The 18,511-nt window shown below is 42.8% G+C and overlaps 1 protein-coding gene across 5 annotated transcripts; it reads left to right on the top strand.

The window, feature by feature from the left end:
- Window positions 1-2,626: 2,626 nt before the first annotated feature.
- Window positions 2,627-18,347, top strand: znf185 (zinc finger protein 185 with LIM domain). 5 transcript variants are annotated; one of them, XM_085291379.1, is made up of 33 exons: window positions 2,628-2,791; window positions 3,684-3,747; window positions 4,040-4,157; window positions 4,259-4,366; window positions 4,454-4,480; window positions 4,771-4,827; window positions 4,906-4,953; window positions 5,047-5,118; window positions 5,196-5,276; window positions 5,463-5,522; window positions 5,630-5,752; window positions 5,829-7,028; window positions 7,149-8,570; window positions 9,291-9,356; window positions 9,481-9,555; window positions 9,815-9,889; window positions 10,112-10,186; window positions 10,346-10,426; window positions 10,745-10,804; window positions 11,205-11,273; window positions 11,646-11,696; window positions 11,804-11,848; window positions 12,455-12,520; window positions 12,727-12,780; window positions 12,904-12,972; window positions 13,259-13,393; window positions 13,658-13,699; window positions 14,026-14,061; window positions 14,777-14,848; window positions 16,172-16,234; window positions 16,342-16,407; window positions 17,923-18,037; window positions 18,210-18,347. In XM_085291379.1, the coding sequence occupies exons 2-33, from the start codon at window positions 3,738-3,740 to the stop codon at window positions 18,303-18,305; spliced, it is 4,737 nt and encodes a 1,578-aa protein (XP_085147505.1). In that variant the 5' UTR covers window positions 2,628-2,791; window positions 3,684-3,737; the 3' UTR covers window positions 18,306-18,347. The 5 variants fall into 5 exon arrangements, with proteins under 5 accessions (XP_085147487.1, XP_085147496.1, XP_085147505.1 ...); XM_085291387.1 differs by having other exon boundaries at window positions 5,829-7,523; window positions 7,644-8,570; XM_085291361.1 differs by having other exon boundaries at window positions 2,627-2,791; window positions 5,829-8,570; window positions 9,484-9,555.
- The last annotated feature ends 164 nt before the right edge of the window (window positions 18,348-18,511 follow it).

Raw genomic sequence — 18,511 nt, 5'->3', positions numbered from 1 at the left:
ATGGCCTTCACAGAGCCCTGACTTCAACCCTGTCACATACCTCTGGGATAGCTTAACTGGCTGATTGTAAACCAGGTCTTATTGCCTAACATCAGTGGTTGACCTCGCTGATCATCTCGTAGCTGAAAGGGGACAAATCCCTGCAGTCAGGTTCCAGAAGTATGTGGAAAACTTTTCTAAGAGAATTGACTGCACCGTCACTGCAAACATGCCCACGCAAACAAGGCTCTCAGACGCATCCTTCAGCCATAAACCGATACAGAATTTCATTGAAACACTAATTGGTTAGAAATGCATCTGCAGTGTGGGACATTACAGAAAAAACAAGTCCTAACTTGTTTGGCGTCACGACAGAAATCAGGATTTTGACAGCCAATACATTTGGGTCTCTCTTTATTACACACTGTGTTGAAGCCAAGGGGATTTCTTTGTTGTTGTTTTTTTTTTTTTTTGTAGTTGTGGTAGTTAGTGCAGGTTTATTATCTGCTCTTTGCTTACCTGGCAGCACTTTTACAAAGTTGCCCACACCTTGCCTGCAGGGCAGAGCCATCTGTTATTTTTATTTAGTCTCTGCAGTCTGCTATAACTCCAGACCTCCCCAAGGGGAACTACTGTTTAAACAACACTCTCACATCATTATGATATATTTTTTTTTTTTTACTTTTTTGGGACTGTTCATATTCCCTATGAATATCCAACCATTCATATGTCTTCATCCGGTTTGGGCTGGAACATCTCAGCTGTCATAGGGTGAGGGATGGGGAATGCACTGGACGTACCTGTTTGTTAAATGTCTAATAGAGTGATTCACACTTACACCTACAACCAATTTTAAATCACCATAGTGCTTAATGTGTAGGTCTTTGGACCTACATGGGAGGAAGCCGTAGTACCCACAGAGAATCCGCGAACTCCACACAGAAAGGTCATGGCCAGGCAGTGGATTCAAACCCAGGATCTTGTTCCTGCACAATGAGAGAACAAACCTCTGCTAACCTCTGTACCAAAATACTTCCTTGGGTCGGTATCTTGTGTTGTTGTCCACGGGGACGACATCCTGAGGAGAAAATTAGCAGAATGTGAGTGCACCATTTCTGATATAAGAGGAGAAATAAACGCAGCCACCAGTAGTGGTTTCAGTGCACAGGTAAATGCATGCACATCAGTCTAATAAAATTCTGATATGACATCATGTGAACTAGATTAACATCCACAGGTTCCAGTCACTCAGCTGTTAGGTGCTGGGTGTCATAAGCATGGCGTGTGCTTTGATGAGTCAGGGAGACTCTGTGTTATTCAAGCACTGTCATTAAAAACAATGATGGGCTGGGTAATACTAAAACACAGCTATAATCTTAATATTTACACATCCATCTCCTACATGGAAATGAGAAAGTTGAGATACCAATGAAGTCGTCGACACTGACGTGCTTCACTGCGTTAAATGCATTGGTTACATTACTTAAGTTTGTCTTTTCCCTGTTCAGCATTTCTGTCATTCCTTGTCTTCGTGTGGTGAGAATAAGGTGGGGGTTATGTTCAGATACTTTGCATTCTCATTTTAATTCTGAGCAGCAGCACCCTAATGATTCACTTGCTAGAGTCAGAGCCACTGGGCAAGGCCGTCTGACTGGTTTCTTCTACAAGGGAACAAGGGAGAGAGATCCAGGTGAATAATACACGTTAGCATTTACACTTGCAAGTGTGCTTGCCAGAGCGACACTTTGGCATTCAGAGTTGCCAATTTCCTCTTCCACCTACTTTCTGTGACGTGTTGTGAAACCTATCTACACCCTTTCTGTGATTTTGAAACGGCCTCGTAAATATGTACACAGACTGTTTATGGGGTTTTTGTGCTTTTTCTAAGGCACAGTGTGGTTTCAGAAAGTTGAAACTGTGGCCAAATGCTCAGAAAGTGTTCTTTTGCCATTTGTAGGAGAAAAAAATTGCTCGACAATTGCAGGCACATCCTTGACTTTCTCTTACACAAACATGGATATAGTCGCTCGGATTGAGCAAACAGTTTGTTTACAATGGGCTTTCATTTGTTTTTCTTCCTAGGATATCCTGCGTATTGCAAAGCACAGGGTAATCCATAAATGACCTTTACCAGAGCTTATATAAGAAATTCAATGTTCACGCCAGCATTCATGATTTTTCCTTCACAGAAACACACGTGAAAGTATAAAACACCTTTGCTTTAAGAATAAAATTAAGAATGTTCCAAGCTTGTGTTCTATTTTTTCTGACGACCGCTGTTTCTCTTCATTATCTCGGCTCTGTGCTGTGTTCTTGTTCTTGTTTTAATGCTTGTGCTTCCTGGGCTGTCCTACCCAGTGAGCATGAGACGAGTGTTTCCCAAAGGAGATGTTGCTGTGTGTCACTTCGTTTATGTTTGCCATGCAGTGCACCTTGTCGTTGCCCCTATGCCTTGCTGGTTCTAAGCATTGATTGCCAGCCACCTGTGCGACAGGTATGTGCTTGCTGTCATCCATGAACAAAGCCCAGATGTAGTAAACAGAAATTAATTCTTAGCAACCTCTCTTACGCGCACGCACACACACACACACACACACACAAGTAGATAGACAAACACACGCTGCTCCACCCCATATTTACCTCCCTTGACTGGCTGGGCTTGTTAGTGCTCACGCCTGTACCTGTTGGCTAATACGTCAGGCTGAGACACCTGTTAGACAGAGAAAGACTTTTCCTCTGTTCACACCAACCACACTCACTAGGACACAGATCCTCAACAAATCTTCCTGTGCTGGATATAAAGTGACAGCAGGTAGGAACTCTGGTGTTCACTTATTCATGACATGATATTTTGTGTATTTTAAAAGTGTCAGAGTGATCGGATTGGTTGGGTTATATAAACTGTTTGTTGAAAGTGTTCACTATGAGTGTCTGCCCTCTCATTTTCTGGATGTTTCTTTGCCATGATTGCTTCCTATCGTGCTCGGGGCTTGCTTTAAAATGCTATTGGCTTTCATTAATCATTTATCTCTTATAGACTGATGTGCTAAACCGAAGATAAATATGGTCTCTGAGCCCTCAGTTTGTTTTGTCACCAATATTCAGGAAAATCCTCAAGAGATATTGCGCCGACTTACTCCAAAGGGAATGAATTCACAGCCTAAGGAAGGACTTTTTTTAAAAAGTGATATTTGCATTCTGACTTTAACAATACTCCACAGTTTTGCATAAGCTCTACTCTGTGTCTACTTTCAGATAAGGGTACACTTGTGATCGTTTCATTAGTATTTTCCCCTTTCTACTGAAGTTCCCCTGAGGACGTAGGCTTGCCTCTGAGCAACTCGTTTCTGTTTTCTGATCCTAAATAGCTGGGGCTCAGTTCATTTGGAAATGAGCGAATAGAAAGCGATATTTGTGTAATCAGGTTAATCTTATGTGGGCCAGTTTATATTGTTACAGAGTGTCAGATACACAGAATGCCTATCTGCGTCCATTCATATTTGGTCAATCGCTGCATATTTTGGAAAGTGGACAGACAGGATCGTCTGCATGTTTTAAGGATGAAACTGAGGAATGTTTGACACAGCACATGTTTCTCAATGGGAGGGGACATAGTGTGGGAACAAAGTTGCAACTCGCTGCTCACATCATACGCCTAATTTTTACAAGATGCCAATCATCTCTCTGAATTATCTATAATTTAGTGGCCTGCAAAGAAAAGAGAAAAAAGAAGAGAGCGAGAACCCCGTGAAACAAGCATGTCAAAAGGTGAGCAGATTTTGATTTTAATGTGAGATGATGTGTTTCCTCCAATAAAAGCTGGGAGTATTATGCATCTGTGCCGGGCTCTTGGCTATAAATTCACTTATTACCCTGATTTAAGGCAAACTACAAGTGGTTGATGATATAGTGTCTTCTGGCTCAAAGGGGGACTGTATATCTTAGAAGCTATCAAGCAGACAATTACTAAGCTGTCATTATGATGCAGCATATAGTGTGTATCATATCTCAAATGTGAGCTTGTGTGCGGGTGTGTGATATGCACATGTTTGTATCTCAGAGGGAGACAGAGCGTCCGTGCTGCGTACCACCAAAGTCCGGACAAGGCTGAGGGGAGACGCCAGCTGGTTGCAACGCAGCAATGACTCTAAGGATGAAACGCAAGAGGAGAAACCATGGTAAACACCCCTGTTTAAGCACGATACCCATCATCCCGTTATCATCTACTCTGTCACATAGGAAATAAATGAAAATAAGATAAAACCAAATTCCATTGCAGGATAGCAGAAGTTAAAGCCAGCCGTCTGAGCGGAGCCCCTGCTGACACCAGTCCAGTGTCTTCGCCAACAAATTCTACTCCGCCACCAACCAAGTCTGACACGGAGAGGTAAACCCAGGTTTTTAATGTCATAGGCTTATCTGCAGTTCTTTGAAACATGACTGTGCTGATAACAAGTCTCTGTTTTGAGTTTAGGCAGCCAACATCCGGATACCTTATCAGGTAAGAGAAAGGCTTCTGATATTCTGAGCACCACCATCTGGGTTATAAAATACGTTTACCACAAAGCATATAAAAACATATATATTTATAAAACAGAGATTTTAGTCAGCCAAAGTGGAGTCTCAGTCACCATCACAGTGAACACTTAAAAAGAAACACACACACACACACACACACACACACACACACACACACACACACACACACACACACACACACACACACACACACAAACACAAACTGTATAAAGAAATAAGGGCTTGTTCAGGACTTTCTTTCTTTTTCTTCAGGGGTGTTTTCACTAAAGTGGACAAGCCTCCTCCATCCTCACCATCTAACGGCTTTAGGTAAGAGCAGCTGAACCACACAGCTTCGACAAGCAGTTTGACCTTTCCTCCATTACTTATTATCTGGTTTTATTGCAGCAAAACACCGCAATTCAACAAAAAGCCTTCAGAGACCTACAAGAAAATGTGAGCAAACGTAAATTCAGATTCCCAGTTTAACTGCTGGCAGCTGGATGAGAGTCTTTTCACAAGGTGCATGTTTGTGCTTCTGTTCCTCAGAGCCCCCCACACTGTGCGGTCTGCTGCAGAGAAACAGGAGGGCCAGCTTAGCCTCGAGGAGCTGGAGAAGCGGTAAGACTCTCCTTGCGTCCTGAAGTTAGACACCCGGGAAAGAGATTACATTAACATTATTCTGATTCATTCTGCAGGACGGAGAAAGCCAGTAATGTTCTGACGAAATCTGCAGCCAGGCAACGGTCTTACGTGCTTTCAGCTGCAAAGAAATACGAGTATGTATTTTCTCATGCCACTATTCTAATGCTTATCTTGAGATACAGCATGTTTCTGTAATGCTTTCATAAAAGAACAGTGCATATGTTTAAAACTTCCCATGCAGTGGGAAATTCTTTTTATTGACGTGCCTTGCTGAGCACTTACGGAGGCATTCACACAGGCTTTGTGTTCAAAACTCTAAGGTCTCAAGAAACGCCTGACACATCGCTCAGCAATAGCAGTCCAGCATTTGTGGCTACAAGGTAAGCCCTTTTTCCTAGAGGCAAAAAGAAAAGATATGTGAAATATGTGCTCTACACTTGCATGCATTTCTACTTGTGCCATCATGTGGTTGACTAAAAATGTGCAGGGTGGAGATTACTGATGATGATGAGCCTTCTGAGACTCCTGCACCTGCCAGCGCTGTGCTGCCATCCCCTGTTGTTCCTGTCACATCTGTTGCATCCAAGCCTGCGCCCGAACCTCAGAAAATGTAAATCCCGCACCATGTTTCTATTTCCAGTGCAACAAGTGATTTGAGTTTGATTCATTATCTCTGTGGTTTACAGTACTGACACCAGCACTAAGACAGCTGCTGCTGTGAGTGTTAATGAGCCGGTTGCTCCAAAGTTGGAGAAGAAGGCCACCCCAGAGCCTGCAAAAGAAGAGACCCCTCAAGTGTCTGTTACACAAGAACAGCCAACTTTTGACACCAAGGTGGCTGCTCCCCTCCCTGAACTAATCAAAGATTGTCTTCAAGTAGCCTCTAAAGAGCCACAACCCAAAGAGTCTGGGCAGACTAAAACGCCTCTGGTTGATCTTTCGCCACCATCAAAACCCCCAATATCATCTAATCAAAAGTCCCCTGAGTCGACCACTGCAACGTCTCCTGTCCCGACCTCCACTGTCACCAAGTCACCTGCACCTGTGTCCCCCGATGTGACTTCAACTCCTGAAAAATCAGATGTCAAAGTGTCTCCTGTCCCGACCTCCACTGTCACAACCTCCACTGTCCCGACCTCCACTGTCACCAAATCACCTGCACCTGTGTCCCCGGATGTGACTTCAACTCCTGAAAAATCAGATTTCAAAGTGTCTCCTGTCCCGACCTCCACTGTCCCGACCTCCACTGTCACCAAATCACCTGCACCTGTGTCCCCGGATGTGACTTCAACTCCTGAAAAATTGGATGTCAAAGTGTCTCCTGTCCCGACCTCCACTGTCCCGACCTCCACTGTCCCAACCTCCACTGTCACCAAATCACCTGCACCTGTGTCCCCGGATGTGACTTCAACTCCTGAAAAATCAGATGTCAAAGTGTCTCCTGTCCCGACCTCCACTGTCCCAACCTCCACTGTCACCAAGTCACCTGCACCTGTGTCCCCAGATGTGACTTCAACTCCTGAAAAATCAGATGTCAACGTGTCTCCTGTCCCGAACTCCACTGTTCCGACCTCCACTGTTCCGACCTCCACCGTCCCAACCTCAACTGTCACCAAGTCACCTGCACCTGTGTCCACGGATGTGACTTCAACTCCTGAAAAATCAGATGTCAAAGTGTCTTCTGTCCCGACCTCCACTGTCCCGACCTCCACTGTCACCAAGTCACCTGCACCTGTGTCCCCTGATGTGTCTTCAACTCCTGACAAATCAGATGTCAAAGTGTCTCCTGTCCCGACCTCCACTGTCACCAAGTCACCTGCACCTGTGTCCCCGGATGTGACTTCAACTCCTGAAAAATCAGATGTCAAAGTGTCTCCTGTCCCGACCTCCACTGTCACCAAATCACCTGCACCTGTGTCCCCTGATGTGACTTCAACTCCTGAAAAATCAGATGTCAAAGTGTCTCCTGTCCCGACCTCCACTGTCCCGACCTCCACTGTCCCGACCTCCACTGTCCCGACCTCCACTGTCACCAAGTCACCTGCACCTGTGTCCCCGGATGTGACTTCGACTCCTGAAAAATCAGATGTCAAAGTGTCTCCTGTCCCGACCTCCACTGTTCCGACGTCCAATGTCCCGACCTCCACTGTCACCAAGTCACCTGCACCTGTGTCCCCTGATGTGACTTCAACTCCTGAAAAATCAGATGTCAACGTGTCTCCTGTCCCGACCTCCACTGTCCCGACCTCTACTGTCCCGACCTCCACCGTCCCGACCTCCACTGTCACCAAGTCACCTGCACCTATGTCCCCGGATGTGACTTCAACTCCTGAAAAATCAGATGTCAAAGTGTCTCCTGTCCCGACCTCCACTGTCCCAACCTCCACTGTCACCAAATCACCTGCACCTGTGTCCCCCGATGTGACTTCAACTCCTGAAAAATTGGATGTCAAAGTGTCTCCTGTCCCGACCTCCACTGTCCCAACCTCCACTGTCCCGACCTCCACTGTCACCAAGTCACCTGCACCTGTGTCCCCGGATGTGACTTCAACTCCTGAAAAATCAGATGTCAAAGTGTCTCCTGTCCCGACCTCCACTGTCCCAACCTCCACTGTCACCAAATCACCTGCACCTGTGTCCCCTGATGTGACTTCAACTCCTGAAAAATCGGATGTCAACGTGTCTCCTGTCCCGACCTCCACTGTCCCAACCTCCACTGTCACCAAGTCACCTGCACCTGTGTCCCCGGATGTGACTTCAACTCCTGAAAAATCAGATGTCAAAGTGTCTCCTGTCCCGACCTCCACTGTCCCAACCTCCACTGTCACCAAATCACCTGCACCTGTGTCCCCTGATGTGACTTCAACTCCTGAAAAATTGGATGTCAACGTGTCTCCTGTCCCGACCTCCACTGTCCCAACCTCCACTGTCACCAAATCACCTGCACCTGTGTCCCCTGATGTGACTTCAACTCCTGAAAAATCCGATGTCAACGTGTCTCCTGTCCCGACCTCCACTGTCCCAACCTCCACTGTCACCAAGTCACCTGCACCCGTGTCCCCGGATGTGACTTCAACTCCTGAAAAATCGGATGTCAACGTGTGTCCTGTCCCGACGTCCACTGTCCCAACCTCCACTGTCACCAAATCACCTGCACCTGTGTCCCCTGATGTGACTTCAACTCCTGAAAAATTGGATGTCAAAGTGTCTCCTGTCCCGACCTCTACTGTCACCAAGTCGCCTGCTCCTGTGTCCCCTGATGTGGCTTCAACCCCTGAAAAATCAGATGTTAAAGTGTCCTCTGTCCCAACCTCCACTGTCACCAAGTCACCTGTCCCAGTGCCTGCTGTAACAGAATCTGGACTGAACACAAAACCTGAACCCAAAATGGAACCAGAGCCACAGACTAAATTGCCTCCAAAACCAAGGTCAGATTTCCATTCAGTCCTGGCACATTTTGTAGCATCAACAGGTGGAATGGAATAAACTCAGGTGTTATGTTACTAGCTCTTGAATGAATTTGCACTTTAATGTAACTGTGTTGATCTATAATTGCGCATAACAATTTATTTAAGCTTATATAACCTATTAACTTACTATTTTCTTTATATGGCATTTGGTTTGGTATTTTACAGACAAAGATCAACATAGTATAATTTTATTCAGTGGATTGTTAAAGATCACACTAAGAAACATTAGAAACGGAAGCTAAATTACTTCCACTTAGACCAGCTCCAAGAGTAAAATTCTCCTTGCACATTAATGTGTCCTTTCTAGTGCTCCAGTAATGTAGAGTACAGCAATAAAAACCTCACAGGGACCATTCATCTGCCTGGAGTAGTTTTACTTTGGAGTATTTAAAGCTGTTTTAGCTGGAAATATTTCTCCGGATGTAATTTTACTTTTATTTTCTTAAGTAAAAGCTCTTAATACTGCTTCTACCACTCCAGCAATATAACATAAAACTACCTACGTATATAATGAGCCTCGAGCATGATTTGTAAGCAAAGCTATGGTTGTTATGAAAATATGCTTTCAGTGGTTTAAGTGGTTTTCTTTGTTTAGGTGTGTTTGCTCTCATTCTTTCACATGTGTAATTCAAAGCTGCTCTGGAATGTGATGTGTTTGTTGTCCATCTTGTTTCACAGCTCCGCTGCTGACACGCTCCCTGCTCTGTCCAACACTCTGATTTCTTTCGACACCAGTTCATCCAGGTACTTCCAGAAGAGAAAGATGAAAGCCGGAGAAACCAGAAATGCAGTGACACATTAGTTCCCACAGCCTCAACAATATGCCATCTGATAATAAGAGCTTTTGTTTTTTTTTCTTTTTCCTCAGTAGCTTTAAGAATGATGAGGAAGCCCTGGCAAACCAAAAAGGAGACTCAGCGGACGATCACCCCACAGAGAACAGGTATAAAACCAACAACTTCCTCATTATTGTCATAGCAGTGTTGGCAAGAAAACTGATGAGGGCTAACTGCCACTGAGCTCACTTCAAAGTAATTACAAAATAATGCACATCTCATTTTCAGGCGCTCAAAAAGCCTGATACCAAGGGGTGTCTCTAATTATGCCTGATTAAGTGTGGCACTTAAACATTTGATATAGAGATATATGCTTTCTTGCCAAAGCAGGTGCACTAATATATCTTTTCCTCTCCTGTACTGCAGTGCTGAACAGAAGCCAGATTCAGAGCTCAACAACTGTGAACCAATAACAGACGATCTCCTGGGTTTCAGTGATGGGTTTGTTAAAAATACATTGTTACAATTGCGCAATTAAAAAGTTGTCACGGTGGCAAATATTTGAATAGCTCTCACAAGGTGGCACTGTTGGGCTTCTTATAATCTGCCCGTCCTTTACCTCAACTGGCCTGTTCTAGCTCTGAAATCTCCACTGAATCGTAAATCCCCCTTTGTTCATCAACTTCTCTGCTTCCTCTTCCTCTCCTCTTTCTACATCTGCAGTCCAGAGGAGCCAGCAGAACCTGTTCCCCCCAGCCCAGGACGCTGGAGTGAGGATCTGCTTGGTGGAATGGACAGGTAGAGGAAGAATTCTTTCTCCTAAGAAAAAAAAGAGTAAAAATAACTTCCTTGTCAGTAGCAAACCAAAATACCACCTCAGCTTACCTTTCCAGAGTTGGATGTAGAGTTTCAAGCGAACTCTCCCCCATATTTCAATTTTCTGTTTCATGTCTTTAGTAAGCCAAACCCAGTGAAGACCAGCGGCACTCTGGATCTTCTGGCAAATGATGTCATTGTAAGAGGCACAGAGGCACACAGGTGAGAAAGAGACAGACCGGCTTCTCCTCCCATCTCACCCTCCTTGCTTATGCATCCTTATTATTAATAAGATCCCGGCTTGCTGAGTTGAAAGACTTTGATAAACCCTCCTTCAGTTTGATCCACAAAGCAGGGCTCCGCTCCCGTTTGGCATTTTCTATTTTAACCTCCTGCTCCACGTTAAATAGAACCAAAGTCTCAAATTCCTGAAACGACTGACTTTGAAAGGGAAAGCCAGCTTTCATAAGCAGCACGACTGGAAATTGAAGGGAATGCTCTGTACTGATTAGTATTGCTGCTTTGTTTTGTCTCCACCAGCCTCAGCATGCAGCAAGAGGAGGAGAAGCAGACAGACAAGACAGCCAAAGAAACACAAAGGTAGCGGGAGATGACAGGCTGCTCTTAAACAATTATCTATCTATGCAGAACTGTTCCTTCCAAGAAATGCATTCCATACACACGGCTTGTAATGATTTATAACAAGTCTGCCTGCAGCTATGCTGCCAGCAAACCCCACAGAGACACAGAGTCACTATAATGACCAAACTGTGATCATTACCTAAAAAAGCATGACAGCATACAAAGCTATAGTCTGTGCTTTATTCAGATGGTTTTTGTGATTGCTAAATAATTCAGTGCATCTTGAGCTTTACTAAAGGACAGACATTTTAAATAGTGTATGAGAACAACCACACTAACCTTTACTTGCCCTCTCTTCTCTTCCCATCATGCCATTCATCCGTACCGCCCTCCTTACTTCTATCTCACCGCTGTGCAGTGAAGAGGACAATGCGGATCCCTGGAGCTCACGTGTGACAACAGTGACAACCGTAGTCACTAAATCAAGGTACTTTATTTACTGTCACATGTCACATGCAAACCAGTGTGCTTAAAAATAGTAAATAATAACACACGGTTTCACTCCAGCTCGGTAATATAAATGACCGGGTTGGTGTAATTGTTCAAGGGTTAATCTTAGGTGAAGAAATCCTGAAGTCCGCAGATTTTGCTGTTCAGCAGTGGAATAGTGTTTCCATTTGTCAGCAACATCCTGATTCTGATTTTTATTGAGTTTTGCCCCACGTCCCTCCGTGTTTCTATTTACCATTCAAACTGCATTAAATCTTTCCATTATGAGTCAATGTGATCAGAATTCCTTCGACACAAGATGGGCAACGCTGACAATTGAGAGTGAAATCAGTGTGAAATTGTTTTTCAGCTCGGCTGATCCATTTGATCCATATCCGATAGGGACCACATCCCCTAACAGGTAATCATATTGGTTTGGAGCTATGACTGTTTTCCTGCAAGACAGATAGCATCTCAGCATGCATAATTCAGCAGTTTCTGATTATGAGACACTTTTCTCTATTCCAGCTCCTCTGACCTGCGCCAGCCCCTCTCTGATAGTTCCATCAACAGGTACGGGAATGATAATGCAAATTCCCTTTTTCGATACTGTAACCTCTGTTTGTGGCGCTGATGTTAGCACACGGTTTCCTCATTACTACAACTGCTTTAGTTTGTAAGCTAATGCGAGAATTGTTATTCATAATCAGTAGATGTGATGCAAGAAGCACCAGGAGTCTGGATCTATTGACATGCTCAAGCTGATTTACTTATTTGTTTTCTGTTTTAATTTTAATTTTAGTGCATTACCTGCTTTAATGGAAAAGAGCTCAGAAACAAAATAAGTTTGTTATTGCTTACATGTTTCAGCTTAAGAAAAATTAATATTGTGAGTATTGGGGACATTTTTAGCATTAGGGGGTTCTACAAAGTCCTCCACAATGAGTTTTTTATGCACCCATTCATACAGTTACACACCAATTACACTGGAACTGTGAGGAAAGGGAGATTGCCTGCCATTGGGAAATCTGTAGAAACGTTCTCTGGCACCTGAAACAAAGTTGCCCCTGAAATGATTCATTATAGGAAACTAAACTGCAAATGTAAGAAAAAGAACGAAAGAAAGAAATACTCGTGAGTGAGCCATGCTGATGGCTTTCTCTCTTGTGTGTCTGACAGTATGGGCAGTAATGCCTTGCGGTCCCTTGCAGATGACATCATCCCTTTCAACACTGACAAAACAAGGTATTGAACCAACTCAGCTGCATACTTCTGTGATGAATCTATGATTGAGAAATGGGAGTGGAAGGGAAAGTGCAGACCCACAGAAATCTTTTTCTCAAACCTTCCTGCTTGAGCGTTGTCTGATGTGCTTCATCTGTCACAATTCCCAAATCCTTTCCCCCTCTCCCTCTTGCTATCTCTCCCCACTTTGGCTGTTTTAACATCAGCACTCAGCGGTCATGGGAAACCAACACAGTCCAGGAGTCGAACACAGAGGAGAGGTGATGACATGCTTTGATGTACTTTTGCACCCCCACACTATACACTCTGTGCTTCATTCATCTACTTTCACCCATCCGTGTCCATTGCGTGTTAAAAGCCTTTCAATGTCTCTCCCCTCTCAGCCAAGAAGCGCAACCAGAAGCAGAAGGCCAAGCTGAAGATCAACAGACAGTCATCATGTTTGAGAGGAAGTAAGTGATCTTGGATATTGGCTCCTTTTTATTTCTGTAACCTCCTCCCTTTTCACCGCGGTGAAGTAGCGAGACTCTTGCAGCGCCTTGCTCACCGAGTCGGAAGACATTGTGCACTGGCGCTGATGAAAATAGGTCAGACATATATTTGTTACAACTTTCCCTCACAACTGAGGTAAACACCCCCCCCACTCCCCCCTCTACCTTTTTTGTCTTTGGAAGAATAAACATCATGTGAACCGGCCATCTTCCAATGCTGCTATGTCTTTGTTTGTTTGTTTTCAAGGTCCCTTGAGAATGACTCTCCGTGGGACCGATGGACATCACCGACTGTCTATACCATCCCCACAGAAGGGGAGGAGGAGGACGACAACGAAGAAGAAGAAGAGAAGCAAGAAGAGGAGCAGGGAAGGTATCTTCGGTATGGTTGAGCTCATTAAATGCACATTAAAGCACCTTTTGGAAACTATTTTAGTAGGATGTGATTATAGCACCTTAAAATTCAGTGGCTGTCAAGCATTTAATTGAAAGAAAGCTGAACACAAGATGAAACATCCTCCCGGCTCAGTCGGAGAATAATTAACTTTTTCAGCTTGTTCTTTTTTTTTTCTTTTAAAACTTTAATATTGTCTTATCTTTACCTGTACAAACTCATTATAATGCAGGAATTTTGTCTCTTTTGTAGCACTGAGGATACACAAACGGTCACAACCATCACTACCATCAGGTAGGGAAAAGAGTTTTTTTGCGTATTGAGATTGAAAACTGTAGAGATTAGAAGGGCTCAGGTTAAGAGCATGAGAAGATGTATAAGTGGAGGTTACAATCACACTGCTTGGGAGGAGGGCCTCAGATCAGGCAGTGGTGCAGTACTATATAAAGCAGACCACAGCTGGTCAATAAACCGTGACCCTAGTGGAGCTGTGAGCCAGAAAGATCAGTTTCATACACATTTTTTTAAAAATGCAGCGGTCTCGCTTACTGGATTGCGTCCAGCTTATTGACTGCTTCAGCCTACTATAAAAGTCTAACACTGTTTTCTTTACTTTCCAGGGAGATACGCAGTGAGCCTGAGCCCTCCATGGATCGGTAAGTTTATGATCTTGTAAAGTCAGACGGCGTAATGCAGAGGGTTATTTTCTCTCTCGTCTGTTGATTTTCTCACTTTTGTAACAACACTGGCTTGCCCTTTTTTTTCTTTTTAAATCCTTTCATGCCTCTAGAAATTTGAGCAATGGTGCAGTGTTGCATGAAACTTACATTTACCTGTTCTTCAACGAGTGGAATAAATGGTTATTTTATGAAATGTATCTAAAAACAAATGCACGCCATCGAATATTTAGCACGTGTGGGTTTGTGTTACGCTTTCACCTTCTGGATCTGCTTTTGTCTCTTTGTAACACAGCCATTTTTAGTAGGCGTAACTGAAAATGGTTAGCAACTGAAAGTTATCCGTGAAAGTTACCCGTAACTCCATCATGACACCCGGTTAGACAGATTTCCATTTCAACTCTATTACTGAAGTTGAATGACAAGATCTGCTCTTCCATTGTCTTTCAATTTGCCCTCATTTCCTTCCCTCTAATTATCAGCCTCCAGATGTCAGAATAATGATGTGTATTAGAGATGTCCTTTTGTCAAATCACAGCCCGTTAACCAGCCTGTCATTAACAAGCAGTGGCAGAAGTGATTATCTCCTGGGCTGCGTTTGACAGATGTGGGGTCTTTCTCTATAACCCATCACTGTAATGCCATCATTGAGTAAAAGATGAGACTAATGTTGCTGCACGTTGCATGTCTCCAGTTTTGATACCTATTCCAGGACCATAAGAGAAGAGGAGCAGAGAGTCAAAACCCCAGAACCTGAAACCAAAAAGTGAGTGACTGTACAAACTATAAATTTAATTTGGATTGACAGCATATGTAATTGTGGTCAAAATCCTGAATACACTCATGGCAGGTGTAAACGTCAAGATAATTTGGGGCTTTAAATTATTTCTTTGAACTGTTGAAAAGTATACATACACAGGCTCAGACATATGTACATACACGTCCACTAATATTTGGTTAAATGTTCCTTAGCCAGTTACACTCAGATGCTTTCGGTAGGCATGAACAATCTTCTGGAATAATTCTGGCTGGATATGTGACCGCTCTTCTTGAAAGAATTGGAGTTATTTTAAATTGTTTGCTACCAAGGACCCAGCTTTTAATCCTATTCCACAAATTTTCAATAGGACTGAGGTCAAGGCTTTGGGAAGCTTATTCCATAATATTAGCCTGCCTTATCCATTCAAAACCAGTTTTGATGTGTGTTTGGGATCATTGTCCTGTTGTAACAGCCAGTTGTGTCCACATTAAATCCATCTAGCTGTTGGTTGGATGTAAAGGTGAAGAATTTGGAGGTAGTCCTCCTTTATTATTCCAATCACTTTGTGCAGTGTACCAGTACCACTAGCAGCAAACCAGCCCAGAGCATGATGCTACCACCATCATGCTTGACAGTGTTCTTAGGTTTGAAAGCCTCACCTTTGACTCCTCCAAATATACCTCTCATCATTATGGCCAAATAACTCAATCTTTGTCTTGTCTGGCCATAAATCTTTTTCTCCTAAAAGCATTTGATCTGTCCATGAGGACAACCGCAAATTTCACTCAAGTTTGAAAATGTCGATTTTGGAGCAGGAGCAATTTGTGATAGTTTGAGTCTTCTTCTGGATTTTGGCAAAGTGGTGATTGAACTGATAAACCTGGAATCTGCGGTTGTTTAGAAATGGCTTCCAAAGACGCTCTCAACTTATGTGAATCTACAATTCTCCTTCTTGGAACAATGGAAAAGTCCAAGGAACTCAGTGAACATCTGAGTATTTGTCAGTCCAATGAGTATTATTAAAACAAATCCTTTTTATGCTGGCAAAGAGAAACTACCAGTCAGTCATGTTCACTAATGAGAAGTTAGTGAGCTTTGGCTTGTCAAGTTAAAAGGCATTGAAGCTTTAGGACTACTTATTAAAATCTTTATGTTGTGTATCCAATTTTTTTCAAGACATTAAAGATGTATGTCATGCAATCATTCCACCCTTGAAAAAAAAAATCATCATGAAATTCATACCCATGATGAGTATATGCAAACCTCTGACCACAATTGTGTATATATTTTAGCTATGTGTATTAACCCACCTTTTGCCTCTCCTTTAAGGCCGTTTGTGTTTGTGAAGGAGTATGTCAATGCAACGCAGAACCCCAGAGACACGCTCAATAGGTGGGGCCAATAAATTATTTACAGTCAACTGCCATATTGATATAAAATACTGCTAACTGCAAGCACTGCCCTCATGATGATTTACTCATTGATCTTGTTTCCAATAGTAGGTCAGATTACCTGACTTCAAGCTCCACCAGCTATTCTTACAGCAGCCCATCTCTTTACTCCAGGTAATAACACAATCTGAGCTCTGCCTCTCTCTCAATACTTTAACTGCTTTCATTTCTTGCTCTTTAAATGGCAGTTCAGCTTTTCCCCCCACTAACGTCACTTCAAACCCTTTTAGCTGTGTAAGTTTAACCTGCTGCTACTGTGTCCATTTTCAGTTCTCACAGTTCAAGTACTTCAGCTGGAATCACTGTTTATAAATCTGAACATGTTTCAGGAATAAATCTTACAGAGCAACATTTTAACCTATGGTAGGAAAATACTGCACATTCACTTTTGAACCAGACCTAGACGTCTCTCTATCAAAGTTTGAACTATATATACACGTATGTATGTGTGTGTATATATATGTATGTATGTATGTATGTATGTGTGTGTATGTATATATATATATATATATATATATATATATATATATATATATATATGTGTATGTATGTATGTACACATACATACATACACTGGGCTAGGCTCCTGCCCCCCTGCAACTATGACAAGGATAAGCAGAGGAGAATAGATGGAGAATGATATTTAGGTATTTTTACTGCTGTCACATTAAGTCAAGTTGGCTTCAAACAGCATGCAAGGGCTAAAATGCTTGTTTGGCATTTTGGCTACATTTTATTTCCTGTATTCAAAATTGACAGTATTTTGATAGCCTGTTTGGCAGGTTGGAGCCATAAACTCTATTTTACAATTCTGGATACCTGCTAATAAGCTCTGACAAAAATAAGAGTATTAGAAATTCACCTAATTAAAAAACACAACAAATGAAAAACAACTTGAGCACAGGCTTCTTGGTTGGCTTGCTGTTTGGTACAGTTAATCACAAAGCAAGCCATATTTTATCCAATTTTGGCAGACTAAAAAATGCTCCAAAAAACAGAGATTCTGTAGACACAGTTGAGAAATTCAGTGACATGAATCAGCTGAGATTCTGCTTCGAAGACAGATAGCAGTTATGACTGAGCACCTGCAGTTTTCAAGGAGATAAAAAAGACAAACATTTTTTGTACCAGGTTGTAAACACGTTTTGTTTTTTTCCTTTTTATTATTTTAACATGTGAGTCTGTGGGGGTTGCCATGGTGCTTACATTTCACCTTCTTCTTTTAGTATCTCTATCGCAACTACTAGCATTTGTTTTACCGTTTACACTATTTGACATATTTCAGTTACATATTTCGAGTGCTGAGCATGTGTAGCCTCTTGGTTATCCCTACGGCACCTCCATAAACAAGACTATTCCCTAAACGCGTTTTAAAGCCGCAACCACAGCTATAAGCCGCAGCTCTTTCTCCCCCACTTTGTTATTTCCGCTACTGACAAAACTAGATACGTGCAAGCAGAAGGGCAGAAATTCCACCAAGCCTGCTCATTAAGCGGCTGAGCAAGGATTATTTACACTTATTAATTTCCCTCACATAGGACTCCAAATATCTTGTTATTCAACCAGACTGAGCTTCAGTGCACTGTACCTGTTCCTGATTCAGTGATCAACTTATCTTTTCTCAATCAGCTACTCCAGGATCCCACCGTCATCTACCTGTACATACTGCGGAGAGCAGGTGGGAAATGATGCCAAGATTACCATTGAGCACCTCAACATCAACTGCCATCCTTCCTGCTTCAAGGTAATTTAGTCAGATACAATGAATAATTTTTTTCCTAAATAATAATAATCATATTTGTTGTTATTGCCAGTCCAGGCAAGTTTAACCAGATAATTACGTTTTTGTGGCTCAAATCGTTTTCCTGCAAACATTTCTCATCAAGGCGTTATCACGAGGTTTTCTTATCTTTCAGTGTGATATGTGTAAGAAACCCATGGGAGACCTTCTCCACAGTATGTTCCTGCACGGTGGGAAAGTCCACTGCGAGACCTGCTACAGGGCCATCTGATCATCAAGAGCTTCGCAGACCTCCTCTCTCTCTCCTTTCTGTCATGTTAATTCGCGCACAAAGCGAGAACTGCTCTTTTTTTCAAAGTTTGCACTGCATTTGTTTGAACTCCTGATTAATGTAGCTTAAAGTGACCGGCGAGTATGATTTCTTAAACTTGATAATGACATATTTTAAAACCTTGCGTTGTGTTTTGATGGTGGTGA

The sequence above is a fragment of the Mchenga conophoros genome, linkage group LG2, assembly GCF_057382185.1.
Source record: "Mchenga conophoros isolate Kocher_MC1m ecotype Shallow Benthic linkage group LG2, M_conophoros_male_GT1.1, whole genome shotgun sequence".
In the NCBI taxonomy this organism is placed as follows: domain Eukaryota; kingdom Metazoa; phylum Chordata; class Actinopteri; order Cichliformes; family Cichlidae; genus Mchenga; species Mchenga conophoros.
The sequence above is the reverse complement of the archived record's forward strand: the minus strand, read 5'-3'. Positions and strand labels throughout refer to the sequence as shown.

Coding starts and splice junctions, on each gene's coding strand:
- znf185 (XM_085291352.1), top strand. Junction 4,828..4,905: donor TCACCATCTAACGGCTTTAG/GTAAGAGCAGCT, acceptor GTTTTATTGCAG/CAAAACACCGCAATTCAACA. Junction 9,357..9,480: donor TTCGACACCAGTTCATCCAG/GTACTTCCAGAA, acceptor CTTTTTCCTCAG/TAGCTTTAAGAATGATGAGG.